This window comes from Haliaeetus albicilla, chromosome 11, assembly GCF_947461875.1.
Source record: "Haliaeetus albicilla chromosome 11, bHalAlb1.1, whole genome shotgun sequence".
Taxonomy (NCBI): domain Eukaryota; kingdom Metazoa; phylum Chordata; class Aves; order Accipitriformes; family Accipitridae; genus Haliaeetus; species Haliaeetus albicilla.
The window spans coordinates 31,592,105-31,613,152 of record NC_091493.1 but is presented as its reverse complement, the minus strand read 5'-3'; the positions used below and the strand labels follow the sequence as shown (position 1 = coordinate 31,613,152).

Here is a 21,048-nt window from a genome sequence, read left to right as displayed (position 1 = left end):
ATGGATAATATCAATGCATGTTACTACTTTTGATACTGCACAGATGACAGGATCAGGGGCATAAATGGAAGTTCAAAAAACAAATTCAGAGGAGACATAAGGAAGTGCTTTGTCACTCAAAGAATAATAAATGTTTGGAATGGCCTACTGGGCAAGGTTGTTGAGGCAAAGACAGTGGGCTCGTTCAAGAAGCAATTAGATGCTATCCTGGGGGAAACGCTGTATTACAAGAGACAAGCATCAATGTGTTGAATGGCCTTTTCTCATTCCTAACATTTTCTATGTTCTTTTCTCCAGCTTGTACTCTTAAGGGTCTGCAGCCTCAGTGTATGATATCAAAACTGAAATCAGGCCCAGCAGTGTTCTCCACTAAACTGGGCCAAGAAGCATAATAAAGATTTGGCCTTGCTATAAAAATGTGCCGCGCTGTACTGCTACCCTGCTCATTCCATGCTGGCTTCTGGGCTTCTAATAAAGGAACAGGCGTTGGGCAAAGCACCCAGGGTTCAAAGATTTGTTTCACACCTTGTGTCGAGCCCAGAGCACACTTTCAAGAAACTGGGGCACCCTGCCCTTCAGGTGGGAGCACTTCAGAGGTGGGCCAGGACAATTCCAGCGCACGCAGGGCTCTTTGGATCCTTCACAACTAAACTCAGTATTCAAATGTGCCTTTATTAGTAGTTATTAATATTTTTTGAGAATTGCTCTGTCCCTTTCAGCTTACCCATCTGTTCCAGTGCTGTTCCTTCTCCCCCAAAGAACAGCACTGATCCTTTCTGCCCTCTTTTCCCCTTTGCGTACACCAAAAGGGAAGTAAAGTTTGTATTTGTTCTTCGATGCACGTGAGGGCACCCACAGGACGAGCGAGTCTTCAGAAGGTTAAATAACAAACCGTGGGTTGTGCCAAAACGGGTGCGCAACTCACAGAGCGATCAGCCGAAACGATGCAATTGCACCCCACTGCCTCCTGGGAAAACTGCAGCCCCCTCCATGCTGAGGTCCCTGAGGAAATATTTAAAGAATGCTGCATCTGTAGCTGTGCAGTTTTGTGGGGGAAATCTCCACCAAGCATAAGGGGCTGCACAAGAGAAAGTGTTAAACTAGTTTGGGGGGGGGCAATGTATGGATGTGCAAGAAACGCTCAGCTAAGAAAGCAGCTTACTGACTGGAAAAGAGGGATGGCAGCCTCTCCCTCTCCAGCCAGGGCGAAGAAGAAAAAGGAACCTTGAGCTGCCATCCCTGCCCAGGAGCTAAGGCAGCCCCTAATTCAGGGCCGTGCAAACAGAAGTTAAATTAATATAACTTGCTGAAAGACTCAGTCTGTCCTTTCTTCCCCTAACTCTTCTGCAAGGGCTTTTTTTATTTTATTTTATTGTATTATTATTTTTTACTAGTGAGGGATTCTTATTATGGTTCTAACCTCCATTACAGTGGCTTTGTGCCCCAGCACTCCAGGGGAAATGCATATTCAGAATAGCTTTGCAAGTGCTGCTGAAGCCATTTGATGTCTGCACCACTAGCTAAATTATTTGCTAACAAACTTTGAGACTTTTTGCCCTTCCAAAGGAACCATTTCACATGTGGTTTTTGGCTTCCTCTGCAGTGGCCCAGCAATATTATTTTATCCCAGCAAAGAGCATATTATTGTTTAATATCACTGCTATATTCCAGTATGTTTCCCAAGATGATAGACGTTGGCACAGAAAAGAGGCAACTTTTACAAACAATAAGTAATAAATTGTGGAAGGCTGAGGTAAATATTTTTCCATGTCCCCAAACAACTCTGAGTACATTCCTGAGGAGTGTATTGACAGTAAAATGTTTGAGAACAAGAAAATTTGTTGGATCAGGTTGTGGTTGTTGTCCAACCCATAAAATATCAAGAAAATTCCTAGCTTTTTCTACCATCTGTTCCACTGTGTACTTCTGGGTGCAGCTTTAAGCAAAGCATTCAAAATGTCTACTATAGCACATATGAATATGAATGAGTTAGTGAGAGAAGATAAACTGCATTGTTCCAAGGCTTCGGGAAAAAAACAAACCCGAAACACAAAGTTTGTCAGCTATGTCCAGATAGCTTGGCAATGAATTATTCACATACCTGGATTCACTGTGCCAGTGAGATCTGCAGTGCTGTGGGCACCCATTCCTGCCTGGCAGCATGCAACCCACTCAAGCAGGGTCAAGAGATGTCACACACAGGCTGCTGAGCACGGAGTGTGTGCAGTGAGCTGCTTGGGAACAAGTCACAGATAACAAATATCAGAAATTAACTACTAAAAACGTCATCTCAAGATTATATTTGAAAACCATCCCTGCTGGAGGGCAAGCTACAAAGAGAAGAGGATGACCAAAATCAAAATATTATTATTTAGTGTAACATTTACCTGCAGGTAATGCCACTGTAACCATCTTTGTGTGCATCGCCTCCAACACCACGCATATAACTGTCCATCTCTACCCCTGTACATCCCTTTGGATCCCATTCTCACAGATTCTGCCCTCAGGCTGGCACACTCACCCAGGCAGAGTGCTCACTTAACCCACCAGGAGTCAGAGGGAAAAGGACTAGTGATAAGGAGCTAAGCTGCAGGTACCTGGCCCCAGTCACATGAAAATGGGCACCTCAGTATGTATAGAAACTTGATTATAATATTTGTACTGCTTTCAAAGGATCTTTACGATTTTTAAATACTGAATATGAACATACTCAACGTCCTTCTGGGCCAATATCTGCCTGTTTAAATGGAAACTACTAATCCTCTAGCACTATAAGGGGAAGACATACTCAGTATACGTACTCTGTACTTGAGACATAAATAATAAATGCAATTTAAACTGAAATTTGAGCAGACTTTCCATTAAGTAACAGATCACTGTTGGATGGTAGTGGTTTTTTTATATCTGGCAGAGGGCTGTATCTCAGATATGTAGACATCATGTAGAGATGGGATATTTTGTACGAACATTAATAATGATGTTCCTACATTGCTCATGCTGTGGAAATGCTTCCTATTCATCTCATTATCTTCTGGTCCCACAATGGCAGCATGATGAGTGCAGAGAAATGAGTGAGAAGCCTTCTATGTCTTTGTGTGGTGGGTATAAAATGGTTGCAAACCAGATGAATGCTTAAATACATTATCCCTTTGACATTTCGCACTACCCTTCTGGAAAGACCCCATATATTTAATATCAAAAGGGCAGAGACCACTCACCATGGGAGAAAAAGAGAATGACTGCTTTGTCCTGCTATCTGTATCCCAGGGAGCAGATCACAGAGGACCAAGGTGGTTTCCCTTACGTCTTGAAAGGGGCTGATGAGAACCCAGAAGCATCTAGATAGAAGTCGGATTCATTCACTCATATCAGTCCCACAGATCTGCTCTAAATCTCTCTTCCCAGTCGCCTCCTCCGGGGTTAAAAAGATGGCACAGCAGAGTGTGCCAGAGAGTTATTGTTGTGTACGTTTCAGTGGTCATTGCTGTCTTCATAACCCTCATTTCAATATAAATCATTTCTGTTTTCACATTTTCTCCTGGACTAGTTCCACATCCCAAGGACCATTCCCATGAGTGGCTGTTGAATTTGGCCCCCCAGCTCTTCTCTAATGACCTTTCACAACATTGGTAAAGGCTTCAGCAGTCACTGAAAGCATCAAAGGGCCTATTCTCATCTTTCATGGAATCTAATAAGAATGGTGGGGCTGTATATTCACAAAGCTGGCACTGCTTCTCTGCATGTCCTTGGGCAACTCCTTTAAAAGCTGCAGGACTCTCCATGTGGGAGAATGGGAATAACGACACTGGCTGCCAACCATGAAGGTTACAACACAAAACCACTTAAAAGACTTGTCGAAGCCCAAAACAGTTGATGCAGGCAAAACGCTTTGCAGGGAAGTAAGAGGTACACACAATCATGGAGAGGACAGAAATGTGCCTAGAGGTAGCTTAGCTGCCACCCCAGCCTGTAGCCCCCAAATACAAATGATGACAAGACTGCAAGCGTGAATATCCCAAGCTTCACTGATCTAATTTACATCAGTGGACAACTTCTTGTACAGACTAATCTCTGGAATAGGCCCCCTTTCTGCATGCTATTAACGGAACTATAAATATTTAATTTGAAATATAAGATACTAATCAGCATCTTAAATAAAAGAAGATTGTGATAGATTGGCAGACTGCCATGCTCATCTCTACTTTATACAGTGCTTCCTTCTTGTCTTGAACTGCTAGATGACATCCTTCCGATGGAATTAATTGGCCTCTTTCTTGCCCCATGCTATTTCTGGTTTAATTATCTTGCAGTTTGGCAGTGGACGATGTTCTTCCTGTCACTGATCTTTTGCTCTCAGTGGTGTGGGGTATTTTCTAAGTTCAGTTCCATTTTCCTCTTACAAGTTCCTGACCAATATTTTGTGACATTTTCTGCAGAAAGAACCATTTAGATCCCAATGCAAAGTGAGCTGTGATCAAAATCCATGGGCTTCAACAGCTGATAGATCAGATTTTCACACCTGCCATGTGCCTCAGCAGTCGTAGGACAGAAAAGTGCCTTGGAAAATGAAGTTGCACATGTGAGGAAGAAGAAATGACAAGACTGACTGGAAGAAAAGGAACTGAGTTTCTGTTTTCTCAGGAAACTACAGCTTGACCTCAGGTTACTGAAATATTTCCATTGACTTTGTGGCTTTTCCTTTGCAGATATATCAGACATTAGAGCTATCCAGTAAAATACATTCCCTTGTAATTACTGAATTACCAAAGTGCAAAAAGTTACAAAAGACATGAAATGCATTTTACAATTAGCCATTGGGGTTTTTGGTTAATTTTGACACTTCTGCCTCTCTACTGATTGACTTTTTCCATTAAAGTATTTTAAACTGTTAAAAATAAACTAAAAAAATGAAGGAAGAGGAACCTTTCTGGATAGAAAGAGAGAAGGCAAAGGGAAGTTCAGCGTACAAGTAAGCCCTCTTTCCTGGTAAACAGAATGGGTAAAAGGGTGATGCATCGAGAAAGTACGAAAGCCACTCTTAAAAAGTTTCATAGCCACGGAAGAGCATAACATCAGGTTAAAGCAAACCCAGACCCATCCCAAACCCCTAATTTCCATCTTTTTTTGTTCCTGGGAATCTTTCAGAATTTACTCTTTGTAACAGCCTGTACCTGATTTTTCCCATACTGTGACATATTGCCTGGTTTACATGCCCAGCCAGTGCCTTCTTATATGGCCTGTCAGAGCTGGTTTAGTCCATGTCAGGGAGCCAAGTATCAGTAAAGCTGGGGAACGTTCTCCTAGATCAAGAGACTATTCCTGTGCTACGAGCCAGGTGCTGTAGCTACACTTGAGACCAGCCGTGGACACATACTGCACTCGGCAGTGGTATGTATAGGATTGTTAACAGTTGAAGAGATGTGAGGCACAGCCCTGTAACATTATTTCCTTTGCCTTCAAAAAGCACTTCTCTGAAGTGCCCGGAGACATCCTGTCTTAGGGGTTATTCCCAGTTAAGATAAACCAAGTGAAATTGTGCGACTACTGTCAAAAGAAGAATAATGTTAGTGCTTACAAAAGCTCCCCTTCAGATATGAACACTGCCCCGTTATGCATAACCTCTGTGTTTGATTTCTCTGTCATATTTTCTCACACTGGAGATGGTCCCAAAGCAAACCTCTGAACGCAAGCACAGAACAAGATTAAGAATCAAAGCCTAGAACACCAGAACATATGTTTGGCTTCTTAGTTATATCTTTATAGAGGTCCGGCCAAAAGCCTCAGTGCAAACACCCTTGAATGTTTGTATGTTTTGCAAAATAGGCCAAAATATTCATGCTTAAAACTATTAACCTTTTGCTGACTAAACCTTTGATGCAAATCTAGTAATTGCCATTTATTCTGCAGGGGAGAGAAGCCCTGTTTGACCTGAATACAGGGCTAGCTCAGCTTTGTGTTTGTTCCCCAGATATTCTGGCTGCTCCTTCAAGTCAAAAGATCATTACTCCGTACTACTGAATCCCTGACGTGGGTTCCCATTATGTTCAGGTCCTTTGACAGAACTCTGGGGCTGCAGCACTACATGACATGGACCCACCATGCTTACTTCAAAAGGAACAGAGGCAGTGGTTTCCGTTGGAAGCTAGTGGCCTATGGTTAAGACAAGAGTAAAAGACAAATTTCTCATGTTAAGCTGGTTTGCTCCTAGCAATAAGAAAATTGGATAGCAAAGAGAAAAGGTCTTCACTACGACCAAAGGTCTATGCACTTATCTCAAACCTAGAACGTACCCACAGGTACATTCCCCTAGGAACATACTCCTCTCAAGTATGAAAAGTCAAACTTACTTGCAAATTCCACAGCTGGAGGTCTGACATCGTGAGATACCTCTGACATTCTGGACTTTCCCTCTGTCCTTCTTATGTCCTTGTGGGACTCTTCCAATTCTGCTGAAGGTTTCTGCTCTCCCAGTCCTCCAGCTTTCTTAGACATGTCTCAGCAATCTGCTGACATCCCATACAGGTCGAGACAAAGTGTCAAACAAGTGATTTTTGCAATAAATCAAGCTTTTGCCCAGGTTTAGGCGTTCACTGTCTTTTCCCCCTTGAGGTTGTTTCTGACAATCTCACTAAGTGAATTAACAAATATCACACTTACAGAGATATTTTCACACCACTCATGTAAGACTAGGAACTACCCAAACTATTACAAAGTATCTGCAATCCATGCTGGCTACTACATTCTGGATATGATACAGGGGATACCCTAGCATGTTTTCTTTGCACAACCCAAAGCCCAGTGAAAACAAAATTATTTAGGACAGAAAAGATGAAACAAAAAAATGTCATTTAAATGTTACTCCAGAAAATTTCAGCATGGAATAATCTAATCATATTCATTAATCAGATTCCAAATAAAATCAGCTGTCTTCTAAAGTGAGAACAGAGAAAAATTAGGACAACATACATCCGTGACAAAAGTTAGACTTTTTTTATTCCAGGAGAACTCAACTAAAAGCTCCCTCCATTCAGGCACCTGGGTTTCGTTTCATAATAGCTTCTGTCCATTGTTCCTTATTATCAGAGCTGACTATGTTCAAGCTAAGGCAGATCTTGTTCCTAAATTTATGTCTCTGTGTGTGACCACTACAATATGTGTTTTGTATGCTTTTTCCTGAAAGCCTAATATAGTGATACCTGTGACACGGCTTGGACTCCCCCTTTCATGTATATTACCAACTCGAACTGCAACCTGCTGGTAGATTTTTCTTAAACTCTAAAATGAGGGTCTAACCTTCTCTTCTTTTTCTTTTTCTTCTCTGTTACCTATAATCTTGATTTGACTCACACAAAAGTGACACAGTGGGAAATCCACTCAAGAAGACTTTGACAACTAACAATGGAAACCTACCTACACGAAAGTTGACTGGTGGCATTTATAGTGAAAAAATGTATTCAAGTTTAAAGATGTCATCTGTGTTAACTGATCCGTGTTGGTTTTGTGTGTTTTTGTCAAAAGAAATGTGCTGTGGAGTCACCTCTGTTAGGGTAAAGAAAACTAGCCAGAACAACATCACCACTAAAAAAGACAGGTATATTCAAGAAAAAAAACACACCCCAAAAATGTTTAAGTTTGGGTAAAAACGATTTTTAGGTCGGACCAAATCCGAAGGACTTATATGAAAGAGTGAAACTTGAGCATATTTAAATGCAACTAGCATATAGAATTATTTATACTCCTGCTCCTTTTGCCTTCTCTAACATGAAAAATATTGTTATTTTATGCAGTACCACAGGTGTGCTAAACATATCTCACGGATTAAATTAAAATAAGATCACTGTAGATTTTTTAGTGGTAGCTACTGATTGTTTTGGCTTCAGTTTCAGAGTTGAAGTTGAGACAGTTTACACAGACTCCTTTCCCCCTGGAATAAAGGAATCCAGTGCTTTCTGCAAACCAGCCTTCTTCATCAAATGGGACACCCAAGGCTATGAGCTGCCATTGGAAACCTTGGGCATTTCATCCCAGAGAAGAGATGCAAGTCAGTACAAAGTTCAAAGATGCTAATAACCAAGTAAAAGATCCTGGCTGAACCTATTAGGATACTGAAGTCATTGATACTGTACAAGCAGTCCTCATGTCCTCTTCCACATTACTAGGTGCTCCGCTAGGCCAGACCTTGTGGCTGGGCTCAGCTGACTTGAAGCAGTTTGTCTCACCATTATGTTCACTGCTAATAGATGCTTTTCTTGAAAAACATATCAAATATTCTGCAAATGTGAAACTTGACTGAAAAATGGTCCTTTGGGTCAGGTTATGAACACGTGAGGTGGATCTGATGCTGCTACAACAGCCCCGTGAAATGCAGGACAACTGGTAAACCTGGTGGCTCTTGGAAGGAACCTGAGGTGCTGAGATGCAACAGTGATGAACGCTCTGTAAAATGTGAATGGAACAGAAAGGATCTGAAGGAAGAAGGAGGCAGAGTGGCTGTCGCATCCCTCAGCTCATTCATCCAGGTCTGAGTAGCCTGAAGAAAGGACAGGGTTCAGAGGGGTCTGTACCGTTGTTGTCCGTGCTGCGGGTAGTCTCTGGCTAAGCAGAAGGCTTTAACAAAGGAACAGATTTGTAGATGACACATCTTTCATATCTGTGTATTGCCTACACCTGAGTGATATCTGTTAATTTAAATTCACTTAAAAATTTAAAGAGGGTGGGGAAAAGAAAAAGATCATCTGTCATCTGTCAAAAAGAAAACATTGAAGTGAAACTACTTTTTTCAATGGTTTTTCACTAATCCAATTTCTTTGTCAGCCCTCATGATGCAGAGGAGGAGAAGTTTTTCAAAGCAAGCCACTTGGCTGCTTCGGGAAAATTCATGTAGTAAACAGGGAACTAAACACATCATGGGTACAACAAGGAGTACCCCAGCAAATCCAGTGAGAGGCAAATATGTTGGAACGAGTGACTGGAGAAGGAATTTCATCTCTCACTGTTGTGGCAACCCTGACTTTGCTGTGCAGCTCCTGAGCATGCTTATTACAGAGAATAAGAGACGTGCGAGCCAGCACGCCTCATGACTGCATCTTTTTTTTACAGCTGTTTTAGAGCCAGGTAAACTGAGGGTCTTGGTTAATGCATATCCTAGGCTGCTAGGAATGTAATTTGGGCATCTTGTTTCGTTTCAGCCATTCACAGGCATTTTCTGGTATGCTCCTTTGTACACAGTACATCTTCCCCACACGGACCCTCCACCTCAGCCCAGAAAAGGGCTGTCGCAGCACCACGGCTCCCGTGTCACCCGCCTGATTTCCTCTACAGCGTCACCGCCAGAGAAGTCTCAGCACCAGACCTCCGTGAGATGAAAGCCGGCTAAATCCTCCAACCAGAAAACCCCCAGAAGTTGTGCAATTAAATAAAAACAAAACAAAAAGCTCCTTTAAATTCTACTTTAGAGAGGATGCGTTCAAGTGCAGGTGGGGGTTATTGTGTCTCGAGTCCGTCATTGGGTAGTCAGGGTAATTGACCCAGCGATACCTGCCCGGAGGAAGAGACAATGTTTGAAATTCCTGTTAGAAACAATTATGTACTTGACCTTAAAGTATGGGTCTTTCTGCTTTTATTTTTTAAGGAGGGCGTAAAAAAAAAAAAAAAAGAAAAAAACCCAGAAACGCTCCCAACTCTTTGAAGGTCCTGTTTGTGCTGAAACAGGCTCTGTGAATTGGTAATCGGCCTCTCAGAGCCCAGGGGATGCGAGGCTGCGGCAGCACTCGGCAGGCAGGCACCGCTGCCACGCTCAGCACTTCTGCAGCCACCCGCTTCCCCTGCCCCGCCGCAGGGTCTCGGCTGCAGCGGGACATGCCGCGGACCCCGTCCCGCAGCCTGCTGCTCTCCGCACCCTCCTCGCTCCAACTCCCCCACCTCTGCAACGCTCCCGTCCCTTCGCTGCGAAGGGCTGGAGAAGGGCTCACGCAGAAACGCGGTTGGTAGAAGGATGCCAGCTCGTGGGCAAAGCGCTCGAGCCCTAGTGGTGCTGGAGGACGTGGGCGTCTTGCACAAGGGTAAAGCGGGCAGGCGCCTGCCTCCATGGGTAGCCCAAAACAGAAGCAAAAGAGCAAAGCCACAGACATGAAACTTGCCTGTTCTTCAGCGTCGTTAACTGTTTCCTGTGAAACTAGGAGCTGAAATGATGCAAAGTCTCTGAGGGTTTTGCTCGCTTCAGGGTACGGACGGGGGATGCAAACAAGAGGTGCCTGCTTTGCCTAGCAGTAAGGTCAGAGTTGGCCCCACAAGCAACTGTCTCAGATGCCCAAGCTAGGTCAGAAAACAGCCCTGCTTCTGGGCATCAGTCCCGTAAATGTGAGAGGGAATTTGCGGCTGGATGTGTAGGGTGGCCCAGAGCCCCCCAAGGCAGCCCAACACCAGAGAATCAGGAAGCATCAGGGAGATGCCTCAGAAAATGGGAAGCTGTCCACACTGGTAGTAACTTCTCTGCAGGACATGCTTGTCCCCAAGGGCTTGCGGCACTTCACATGCTGTTCTCGAGGGTTTTGCCTTTCACCCAGGGCAGGGCCAGCTCTCCTGCAGGTGAGGAGGGGGAGGACGGGACCCCCCGGCTGCACAGGGAAGCCTGACGCTGCCGGCTGAGGAATTGCTCAGGTTTTCTTGGCGCTGGCGCTGCCTCGGCTCGGAGGCAGACAGCACGGCAAGCCCTGCGCGCAGGCACACCCAGACAGGTAGAAAATTTCTCTCCTCCTCTGCAAGCAACGTCGTCTCAGCAGAAGGATGCATAGCCCAGATTTTACACTTGTCCATTCTGCCCTCATAACCACGTGGATTAGAAGCAAAGAATGATCTTCGGCAAGACCATGAGCATTTCACGGGCAGCCACTTTGTTTCCCCGCTCGATCAGGAGAGATGACACTGGCTGTTCCCGGCAGCGTCCCCACGGCCTTTCTGGAAGGGAAAGCTCGTTGTGAGCCTGGAAGCGGTGCACAGCATCATCCCATCGGGCTCCTGCTCCTGCTTCCCCTCTGGAGCCGCGGGTGAAGTTAACCACACAAAGCAAATGCACACACACGGGAGTGGGATAATGCTCGTGGCCGTGCATGGAACGGGAGATTTCAACCCTGCTGGTCCCAGGGAATTCAAACCATTAAAAAAAAAGAATCAAGCCTCACCAGTGTCTTTGCTTTAAAAATCAAAACAACAATAACAAAAAGACCAGTCAGGTTAATTATACTAGAGCAGAGAGGAATCTCTAAGATGTAAATACATTTCCATGAACATTAAAAGCAAACCCCTCTCTAAAGTGTTTTTCTTTCACAAGCAAGCAAGAAAATACATTGGATAAAACAAACTTTGCTTATTTAAGTTTCGACTCAATTACCTGTTAATGGAAAAAATCTGGCACCACTAATAATGAGGCAGGAATGAGATCACTGTTCTGGAGGCCTGGCTTGTCAGGGAAGCTTGCAACAAGAAGTGCATTTATCTGCCTTTCTATAACCCTTTTCAAGCACTCTGTCAGGGAGCCCAAACTGAACAGCCAGTTTAGGAGGAACTTGGAACCCGCTCCAGGCCCCCTTGGCCCTCTGGGAAAAGGAAAATTATTGTTGGCAAGTCTGCCTGGCTCCAGAAGTTGATCCAGTGCCCCCCACTTGCCCATGCAGCAGCAGACAGAGCTAAGAATTTTGTTATAATTAAATAACGGAGTGCTGATTGGTTGCTGGAGGTGGTCTTGAAACTGGTGTTTAAGGCAGTGGAGAACAACGGTTACTATTCATAGAAAAAGCAGAGTCTTAAAATCCATCTGTTTCGTTCCAAATTTAGGCCAAAAAAATGCTCACTCACTGTCTTTAAAAATACCACCTGCTTAGCTATTTTGTATAATGTGCCATTATGTAAGTTTGAAGGAGGAGCAGGCAGGGAGGCAGCGGGGGCTGAGAAGGGGCGGGGGGAACAGATTAAAAAGATACAGTTAGATCCAAAAATACCCCAGCAGCATATTCTAAAGGGAACACAAAATAAGGGAGCAAAGGAGACATATTCCAAGGAAGATTAAAACCAGGGTGTTTGCTAATGCCTGGGAACCAGCTACTACAAATGGGCTTGTTTGCAAATAAGATTTTTTTTTCTCCTTTTTTTTTTTTTTTTTTGGAAAGAACCCACCCTCCTTGCTACGCACACCCAACTCCGGTCCCCACCATGCTCCAGGGCTGTGGAAACACCCCAAGCCTTTCGCACCCTGCAGACCTTTCCTGGGGGGGGGCCAGGCCAGGGCATCCCAGCCTGCCCGGCCAGAGCCCCTGCCAGCAGGTACCTCCCAAACGGGGCTGTGCTGCTCCTTGGGGAGCTGGTGCAAGCAACTAAGTCGAAGGACCGAGACAAGGGGCTAGGAACACCACGGTGTGTACTTTTCCAGAGCAGCTTTGCTCTGCGAGCAACAACATTAGCAAGGCCTGGTGTCCTGCAGATGTGTCTCCCATCTCCGCATCGTCCTTCCCCTCCCCTCGCTTCCCCGCTGCAATCTTACATAATATTACATATTGCAGCTGCAATATTTCCAGTTTTCCCTATACGCTTAGCTCTCTCCCACGTCCCTTGTTCCCTCCAACTCCCCAATGCTCTCCATGTCTCCTACCTAATCTCCTTGGCCTGCCAGCTGGGCAGGAGAGTGCAGATGCTGGTCCAGAAGTAGACGTGTGATAATTGGCCATCTGGACGCTGCCAGAGAGAATGGATAACAGCTGAGCTCTCCCTGCCTTTTCTTCAGCAGCAGATCTGGAAAGCCTCTCTTCTCGGTGCCGGCAGAGATTTCCCTGGAACTCAGAGGGACTTTATCATCTCCGAGAGTTTGACTGCCGCTGTCAAATCTGGTTAAAAAATGCCAGAGGATTCAAGAATTATCAGGAGCGGGTCAAACAGATGGACAGACAGCATGACTTCATGATCTCCACTGCCGTAGAGGTCCGGGCTAACACCTCCCCACCCCAAATTAAATGCATTTCCAACCTCAGAAAAAGAGCAACTCCTAGAACATGGATGCAAGTCATAAGTGAATATTTTGGATCGATCCCTGCAGAAAATCAGTCCAGCGTTTGGCAGACTCCTGTCCTCAGAGAGTCCTTAAAACAGGCTGGTGACATTATTGACAATGATGGGTGGTTGGGACGCATCCACTTGTAGCTGATCTGCCTTAAAAGTCTCAAGATGTTTTCCAAGAACATCTTAAAATGAATGCCAAAGTACCTGTCTACCCTTTTTTAATAATATAGCAATTGCTACACTCTCTGAGCAAATTTGCATATTCATAGTTTTAAGGCTCGAAGAGCTTTAGCCTTCCTGTCCAGCAAAGACCACTGAAGCTCAGTGTTGGTCCTGTACTGAATTTAGTCTTCAGCTGGAGCATCTAGCAGCCCAAAACAGCATCTGAAATCTTTATTCAGAGTCTCAGGTGGTAAAACACTCCTATGTGTATGCCAGACATACCTGGGCAGCACTGTCACACACGTTCATATTTATTATTATTGTTTGCTGTCATGATTGTTGCAATGGCCCATGCAACTATTTTACTGTGAATTTTCTTTACATCTTTGTATGGTCTAGTGAAGTGAACGGGACTCTGAAGATTGCTCTTTTTTCCTGCCTTTCTCTTCCTTTTTTTTCTTTTAAGCAAAGCTTAAAACCATGTGGCACTGCTTTATTGAGTCAGCAATTGCTGAAACTTTTTAAAATTCCACACACTAAGTGAAAAATGAGATTTACAAAACTAATGGAAAATAAATGTCTCCCGAACATGCAATACATTGACTGGCTTCCTTGCCTTATCCCGTAAAAACAGATGGAAGCAATAGCTACAGTGAATTACCTACTGCACGTAGGGCCCCATGCCGTCCCGTGGCAGCCCCGTACAAGGACCGAGCGTGCCAGTTTGTCACCGCCCCGTGCCGGGGGCTGCGTGGCTCTGGGGGTGAAGGGGGTGATCAGACCATACCCCTGCAGCCAGTTGCTCACCCTGTTTTACACCTGCAGTGTATGGGAAGGGCTGTCCTCCCACCAGGTTTCCAGTGTACCTGGTCTGATGGGGTCCTTGGTTGTGACTCCTGGGCACAAAGGGAGTATAAATAATGGTAATTTTCTCCCAGGAGCCTTGACCCAGCTCAGGTCCTCTAAGCAAGGGAAATTTGGAGGCAAATCTGAAGGCGTAAGCTTATGGGCTTATGCCTTCAAGGGACACGGCCAATGCACAACCTAGAGGAAACCCAGGTGGTTGCTTTCTCAGGAATATACAGTTGTTTTCCACAGCAAACAAGAGTTCCCAGCACGAGTTATCCACCACGAGTTATCCACCACTCACAAGCTCTGCTCAACGTATCGTTCGAACACATGCCTCTCTCACCGCACACACAGAAGGAAAACCAATTTGTCCAGGAACAGTGGTTTTGGACTCCGCTTTCCAAAGGCTTGCTAATAAAGCAGCGAGCAAAGAACACACTGTTTTGCTGAATATAGGAATCATACCTTGATGGTGTCCCCTTTGAATCATGGCATTCAAAGATCTCCCTGGAGCACTATATTTTTACATTAGAGGAGAGCAGTTATCCCCAGCAGAGATGCAGCACATGTGTCTGGCTGATGGATGGCCATGCTCTAGCAAGAGTCAAAACGTTTAGGAGAAAGAAAAAAAAACCCACAAAAAAACACCAAACCTCCCTAGGAACCTGATATAGCAGGAGAGTAATTTGAGCATCGCACTCAATTTGCTGGCTACCAACGGCAAGATTTGGCATCTTCTGCAAAGGCTTTGCAGAAACATCCTTCTCGCCGTCGCAGAGTCCCGTCCCACCCGTGCTGCCCACACTCCTGTCGCGAGTGACGAGGGGACATGTCCCACTGAAGTCAAGGGGAGTGCCGTGTTAGACCACAACAGAAACAGCATCAGGCCTTGGATCAAGGGACATAAATGGAGCCTGGTAAAAAATTCACCGTGACTCAATCCTTCGAGAGGAAATATGAAGCCATACTTGCATGTACTACCCTTTATTAACACATTTGAAACAAAGAAAGGCTTCTGACTTGTAAACTAGTCATTAAAAAAAAAGTGGTAGCAATTTAAAGCACTGTATGTTCTGTTTAAACATTATTTAGTACTTCACCTAGTACCTCCCAGCACCTCTACAAAGCAAGTTCCTTCTGCAGCCAACAGACAACCGCTTTGCAGCCAGTTTTGGTTTTATCGGACCCCACGGTGAGGGAAAGCACAGTCTCAGCACCGAGGCTGGGCTTCCCAAAATGGCCTGGTTTCCAGGTCTCTGCAGAAAATCCCTTCACTGGTTCTCCCATAGGAGGAAGAATACTTACCCTTCCCGCAGAGTCCGTCAAGACCGACTAAAGAGAAGTGCATCACCTGAGCAATACACTGGCACGACAGCAGGGAACAAGCCTGCTCCGAGACCTTTGCATTCAATTGTCTCGAGTGCCACTGCAGAAATTACTACGGCTCAGATTTTCCAAGACTGGGGCTACGGTGGCATCCACTTGTGAGAGATTCCTAGAAATTACAAAGCTTAAATCCCTACTTAGTTTCAAAAAACCCAAACAAATCAACCATTTAATAAAAATTCTTGCATGTAAGTTCACTCTCATCCTGCAGCATCTGCAGGCATTGCTGCATCGGGTGGATGCTTGATGCTCAGTGCTGAGAGCAAGCTGTGCTGCAAAGGCCCACTGCATTAAAAAAAAAAAAAGCAAAAAAAAAGCAAAACCAGACTCAAATCCATCCAGGAGATAAACCCTAAGGCCAGCACAAGAACTCTGACTAATTAGGGCTACCTAAGCTCTCCTGTGTGACCTTTATAGTGCATCAGCCCTGTGTTGTGGGATCACCAGGTTGAAAAAAAAATGTTTTAAAATTAAAGGTATCATCAGCCCTGGTCTTCCATCCCCCAGTCAGGATCACTTCACACAGAGGGATGACATTACTTTAGCTCACGTGCTATTTGTCTTTGCCAAATCACGTGCCATTTGCTTTAAATAAAAAGGACTTTCAACCACTGCTACTCCTGCAGAAGCTTGCTGAGCGCGGAGAGGGCTAGCGCAAAACGAATTTAGCAGGCGGTAGCATTGGAACCCAAAGGAAACAGAGGATTTCTCACAACTAGAGCTGGCTGCAATTTGTCACGATATTCACAAGTTTTCTGAAGGAAGTTTTCCACTCGGGCTGCAAATCTTCCTGGCCAGAGTAAAATGCAGTCAACGCATAAATGAGTTGACAAGTCATTCTCTGCACATACTAAGTTGCTTTTATTAATCCAGAACTGCATGCTACAGATACTGTACAGCATGAACATTTATTCATTACAAAAAATGGCTTCCAAACCATTAAAAATGAAAATCGGAATAAGAGCATAAAACGGAACAGTAACATCACAACTGTTAGGAAACATTCAAAGTATTCACAAAAAATGTTATAGTTAGCATCTTAATAAACCAGAGAAAAATCTGAGACAGTTTTACAATCGCTTCATGTCAACTACAATGGCACTGAATGAACAGATGAACAATTTTTCAGCTTTATACAGCGTTTTTTGCAACATCAACATGCCTAGGTTTTTTTTTTTTGTTTTAAGTTTGCTACCTACCTGTATGTAGTAAGTGTACATAAAAGTGGCAGTCTGATTTTCCTTTTATGAATAATCTAATATACAGAATTTGGCCCTTAAGGGTTTATACCTCTTCATTTTAAATGCTTTCCGGACAATCTGCTACCAAACACGTCTGTTATAGGTGACATTAAAACTACATACATATCTACCTATGTAACATCACAGCAAAACATGATGAACAAAAAAATTACAGCATTAAAAAAAAATAATAAAGTTGTCGGGAGAAAGTTAAAAGTCACTGAGAATTTTGGCACATAAAAATTTTGCACACAGCCTACAGTCCTAATGTCGCAGGGGATTCAGCTGCAGTTCTGAATGGGAGACACTTGGACCTTGCTATTTTTCAAACAGCGTTGCTAAAAATTCCCTTGCTAAATTTTCAAGTCTTTTTGTGTGTAATGGCTTTTAAAGCAATTTTTTTTTTTTACACTATTGATCCTTGAAAAAAATGCATCTGCGAATGTCCATTTGGTGGCAACTGTGTTTCATATAGCAAAAAAAAAAAAAAAAAAAAAAAAAAAAATCACGAAAAGAAATCAAAAACAAAAATCCCGGAAAAAATATATATATACACATTTATATATAAACTTAAAAACCTTGTACAAATGAGTTGTTATATATAAGATGCTTACACTAAGGGAAAAAAAAAACCTTTATACAATGTTTCAAGAAAAAAAGAAGAAAAAAACATTTAAAAAGGGACAACATACAGATACAACAAGCAATTTCTAAAGCAATAAATACTACTGGTCCAATAGCGTTGTGATACTTTTAATTGTTGAGTAGCGTTCCCTCCCCCAAAAAGAACAACACCATGGAACAAGGTATATTAACACATTTTTTTAACCCTTTGTTTCTGTACATTTAAACAATAACAAGTAACATCACAATAAAGGTTGTTTCACACGAGGAAGAAAAAAAAAAGAAGTAGTAGCGGCACGGCATTCGTTGTGCCCTTAAAGGTTTAAAAACCAGATGTAAAATGATTGGTTCGCAAGCTCGTATTTAATACAAATAATAAAGAACCAATGCCTCCGGCAAGGGCTGCTTCAAAATTGCTTCTTTTTTTTTTTTTTAATTTTTAAAATCAGTCTTTAAAACTAAGCTATTGGAACTACATAACAATTATGTATATATATATATTTTTTAAACGCTACAAAGACTTTAAACAGCTGTTGATAAAAATTTTGGCAGAATCATGAGGCTTTTCTCATCTACATATTTAAAAAGGAGAAATTGAAATAAGAATGGGTCAAATATTGACCAATGAACTCGATAAAACATCAACTAATGTAGCCACATGGCACGAATTAAAAACGAAACCGAGAAACGACGACGAACAGCGGACGACGACGAGGAGGAGAAGGAAAAAAAAAAAAAAAAAAAAAAAAAACAAACCAGAAAAGGAAAAAAAAAAACCAACCCCAAACCCAAACCCCAAATCCCAACAGAATCCAATCCCCCCGAAGGAAACGGAAAGGGCTAACGAGGCTAAAGCTATTCTAAGGACTTGGTTACGAGGGAGAGCGGCTGGGGCTGTGTCCCCGCCAGCGAGCTGTGGGAATGCAAGGAGGACGTCGAGGGCTGTGCTAGGGATGCGGCGGCGGCGGCGGCCGGCGGGAGGGCGGCCGGCGGGTGGTCCAGGGCCCCGTTGGGGCAGCTGGCGGCAGGCAGGGCGCCGGGCTTGCTCGCAGCGCTCTCGGCGAGGACGAGCGAGGATGGCGGCGGCATCATGACCAGGTGCGCCAGCGGGTCGGGCTTCAATGAGAGCGAGAGGGGTTGCGTTTGTTCAGTCTGTGGTTTCGAGTCTCTGGAGGGGGAGGCGAGCATGGCGGGGGAGGACGGAGGAGAGTCTAGTAAGCTTCCATCTGAAGAGGGTGGGCTGACGCAGCTGCCTTCACCTTGTATGTAGCGAACGCACTTTTTTTTTCTCCTAGAAACAGGGAGAGAGGCATCTGTGAATAAAGGGCAGAGACGCCGGCGGAGACAGTCATCTACAGCAAAGAGCCGCCCGTTAGCTACTCTGGGCTCTGCGCGGGCGGCACCCCGGCCCCACGCGCCGTCCTGGGGGTCTGGCGGGGTGTCCTCGGCACCGAGCCCGCTTGGGAACCTCCCCTCGGCTAACGGACTTGGACGGGATTCACCAACTGTCTCTTCGTTCCCCCTCCTCTTCAGGCCGCCTCCTTTCCTTAGTCATTTTAATAATCAGAAAATCAGGCAAGGTGCTTTTGGAGCCCACTGTGCTAACCTACAAACTCGGCTTTCCTCCGGGAAAAATAAAATAAAACAAACAAAAAAATTTAATCCTTAGAAAAGAAAAGCTCTGGATAGTTGACGGTATCTCAAGATGTCCCATAACGCTGTCCAACTCAACAGGGCTATCTCTACACCTGCATCACCTGTCGCCTCTTATGATGCGCTGCCCTTGGGAGGCAAGGACGGCTGCAAGCTACTGCTCATTGCCTTCTCCTCTGTTAAGAACCACACCAAATCCAGAAATGTCAGAGTCAGACAGGAGGGATATATAATAGAGAGAACGAGAGAGAGGGGAAATAAAAACAAAACGAACAAACAAAGCAACAGAAGAAAAAACAGGAAAAGAACAGGATAAACAGAGTATGATCCAAAATAACAAGAATAACTGGTTGTATGGCCTGCAGGTTGTGGCTTTAAACCGACTCAGTTTTACTCCTTGTTTTAAGGGAGAGTGGTAGATTTGGGAAGCTGCTCGTCTCCGTTTTGGAGAATTTTCCTCTGAGAGGCCATCCATGTAACTCCAGAGTGGGATCCAATTTCAGTAGGTGAAGAGCACGGTGACAGGTACAAAGGTGGGGAGCAACATGGAGCTTATTTCACACCAGGGAGTATGAGAGTCTCGCAAGAGCCGCTCATCTTCAAATAAATAAGTGACCCGACAGAGATCTTTTCTCCTCCCTCTGTCCACTTAACAATGTAAAGGAGCAATGAAAACAGATGACAGTTTCACACCATCTCTCTTGCCAAGTATATGCAAGACAATTCTAGCAGCAGGACAGAAATAATGAGGCAAACAACCACAGCATCTGGCAGAACGACGTTCAGTGGCCACCTTGACCCTAACAATGACGGCTCTCCAGCCCTCCTAGTCACAAGCACGCTTTCCGTGGGAAGTGCTGAACCACCGTCACACAGCCCGAGGTATATGACAAAGTCTGTCTAGAGCAGCTCTGCCACAAAAACTTTGGACGCTCGGCTAAGCTGCACGAAGCCACCGACGTGAAGGAGTCGGTTGCTCTCCCCCTCCCGTGGACACCTTGCTCTAGCTCAGCAACGCCATCAGAGGAAGCGCCCAAGCGTGGCACAGCGGCCCGACGTCGCTGGGTGACATTCCCCACTCGCGCAGGCGTACCAGCTCCACCGCTGGTCGTCAGTGCTCTCCCCTGTGTGTGGCGACTGCGCCTGACTTGGGTTAAACCAAGGTCCGCTGCCTAGGCAATGGGGCTAGATGTTTCTCGACTGCGAGGGAGATCTAATCGGCTTGATCCTGGAGTTAAAAGGTATCATCTCCCATAGCCAGGAAGGGAAGAGCAACCCCGGCACCCCGTCTTTCCACCAGCTCTGGTGAGGGACCAGTGCCGTGACATCCCTTCCTCCAGAGACTCAGGCTCTGCTCTCAGGTTCTGCTCCACATTCCACATGGCAAGGTAAGGGGTTAGGGCTATGAAGAGTTTTAACCACGTTAGCCTGCAGATCGATACATGCTAAAAACTAAAGACGACCATGCAACTTAAATGTTAAAAAGAAAGAAAGAAAGAAAGAAAGATAGAAGACAGCAAGTGAAGGCTGTAAACCATGCTTTATTAGAGCAACGTTAAAAGACAGAAAAAAAATTAATTTGGTGGGTTCAAAACAGAACCTGTTAATTCTTCTACCACCAACGAACAACACGGGAAGCCTCTGGCTCTCGGCTAAGGACAGGTCTGCTGCTCTTCCTCCCCTCCCCTCTCCTCTGCCTCACCACTTCCTTAGCTTCAGCTATGCAACCCTACCAGGGCCACAGTTCATGTTTGGACCTTCTGTACAGCTCCTGTGGCAAAGCAGAACAGTGATGCTTCACAAAGCTCACCGATAATACCTGTGTGGAAAGGTGGGTTCTCAGTCTGGAGACTGCGGGGCTCCCCCCCGTACCCACATTAAAATAATTCGCAAGCAGAATTGCAGACCCAAGCTCTGCCTGCCTCATTGATGGTGGTCCAGAAGCCATTCGACTGGATTGCTCTGAATCTACAAGGCAGTTAATTATTTCACTGGAGGCAGTTTGAATCTAGTATGCCAAAAATTCAGAATATTTTTTTTAATACTATTTAAGTTCTGTGGCCTGAAAGGAAGAGACCCCATGGCA

The 21,048-nt window shown here is 44.7% G+C and overlaps 1 protein-coding gene across 24 annotated transcripts in view; it reads right to left on the bottom strand.

Annotated features, from left to right (window-relative positions):
- Window positions 1-16,281: 16,281 nt before the first annotated feature.
- Window positions 16,282-21,048, bottom strand: part of TCF7L2 (transcription factor 7 like 2) — a 181,515-nt gene continuing 176,748 nt past the window's right edge. For 13 of the 24 annotated variants that reach the window (XM_069796992.1, XM_069796996.1, XM_069796998.1 and 10 more), the window contains one exon: window positions 16,282-18,600. In XM_069796992.1, the coding sequence (XP_069653093.1) occupies window positions 18,165-18,600 (436 nt within the window). In that variant the 3' untranslated portion in view covers window positions 16,282-18,164. The remainder of the gene's footprint in view (window positions 18,601-21,048) is intronic. The other 11 variants (XM_069797010.1, XM_069797015.1, XM_069797014.1 and 8 more) reach the window with 4 other exon arrangements.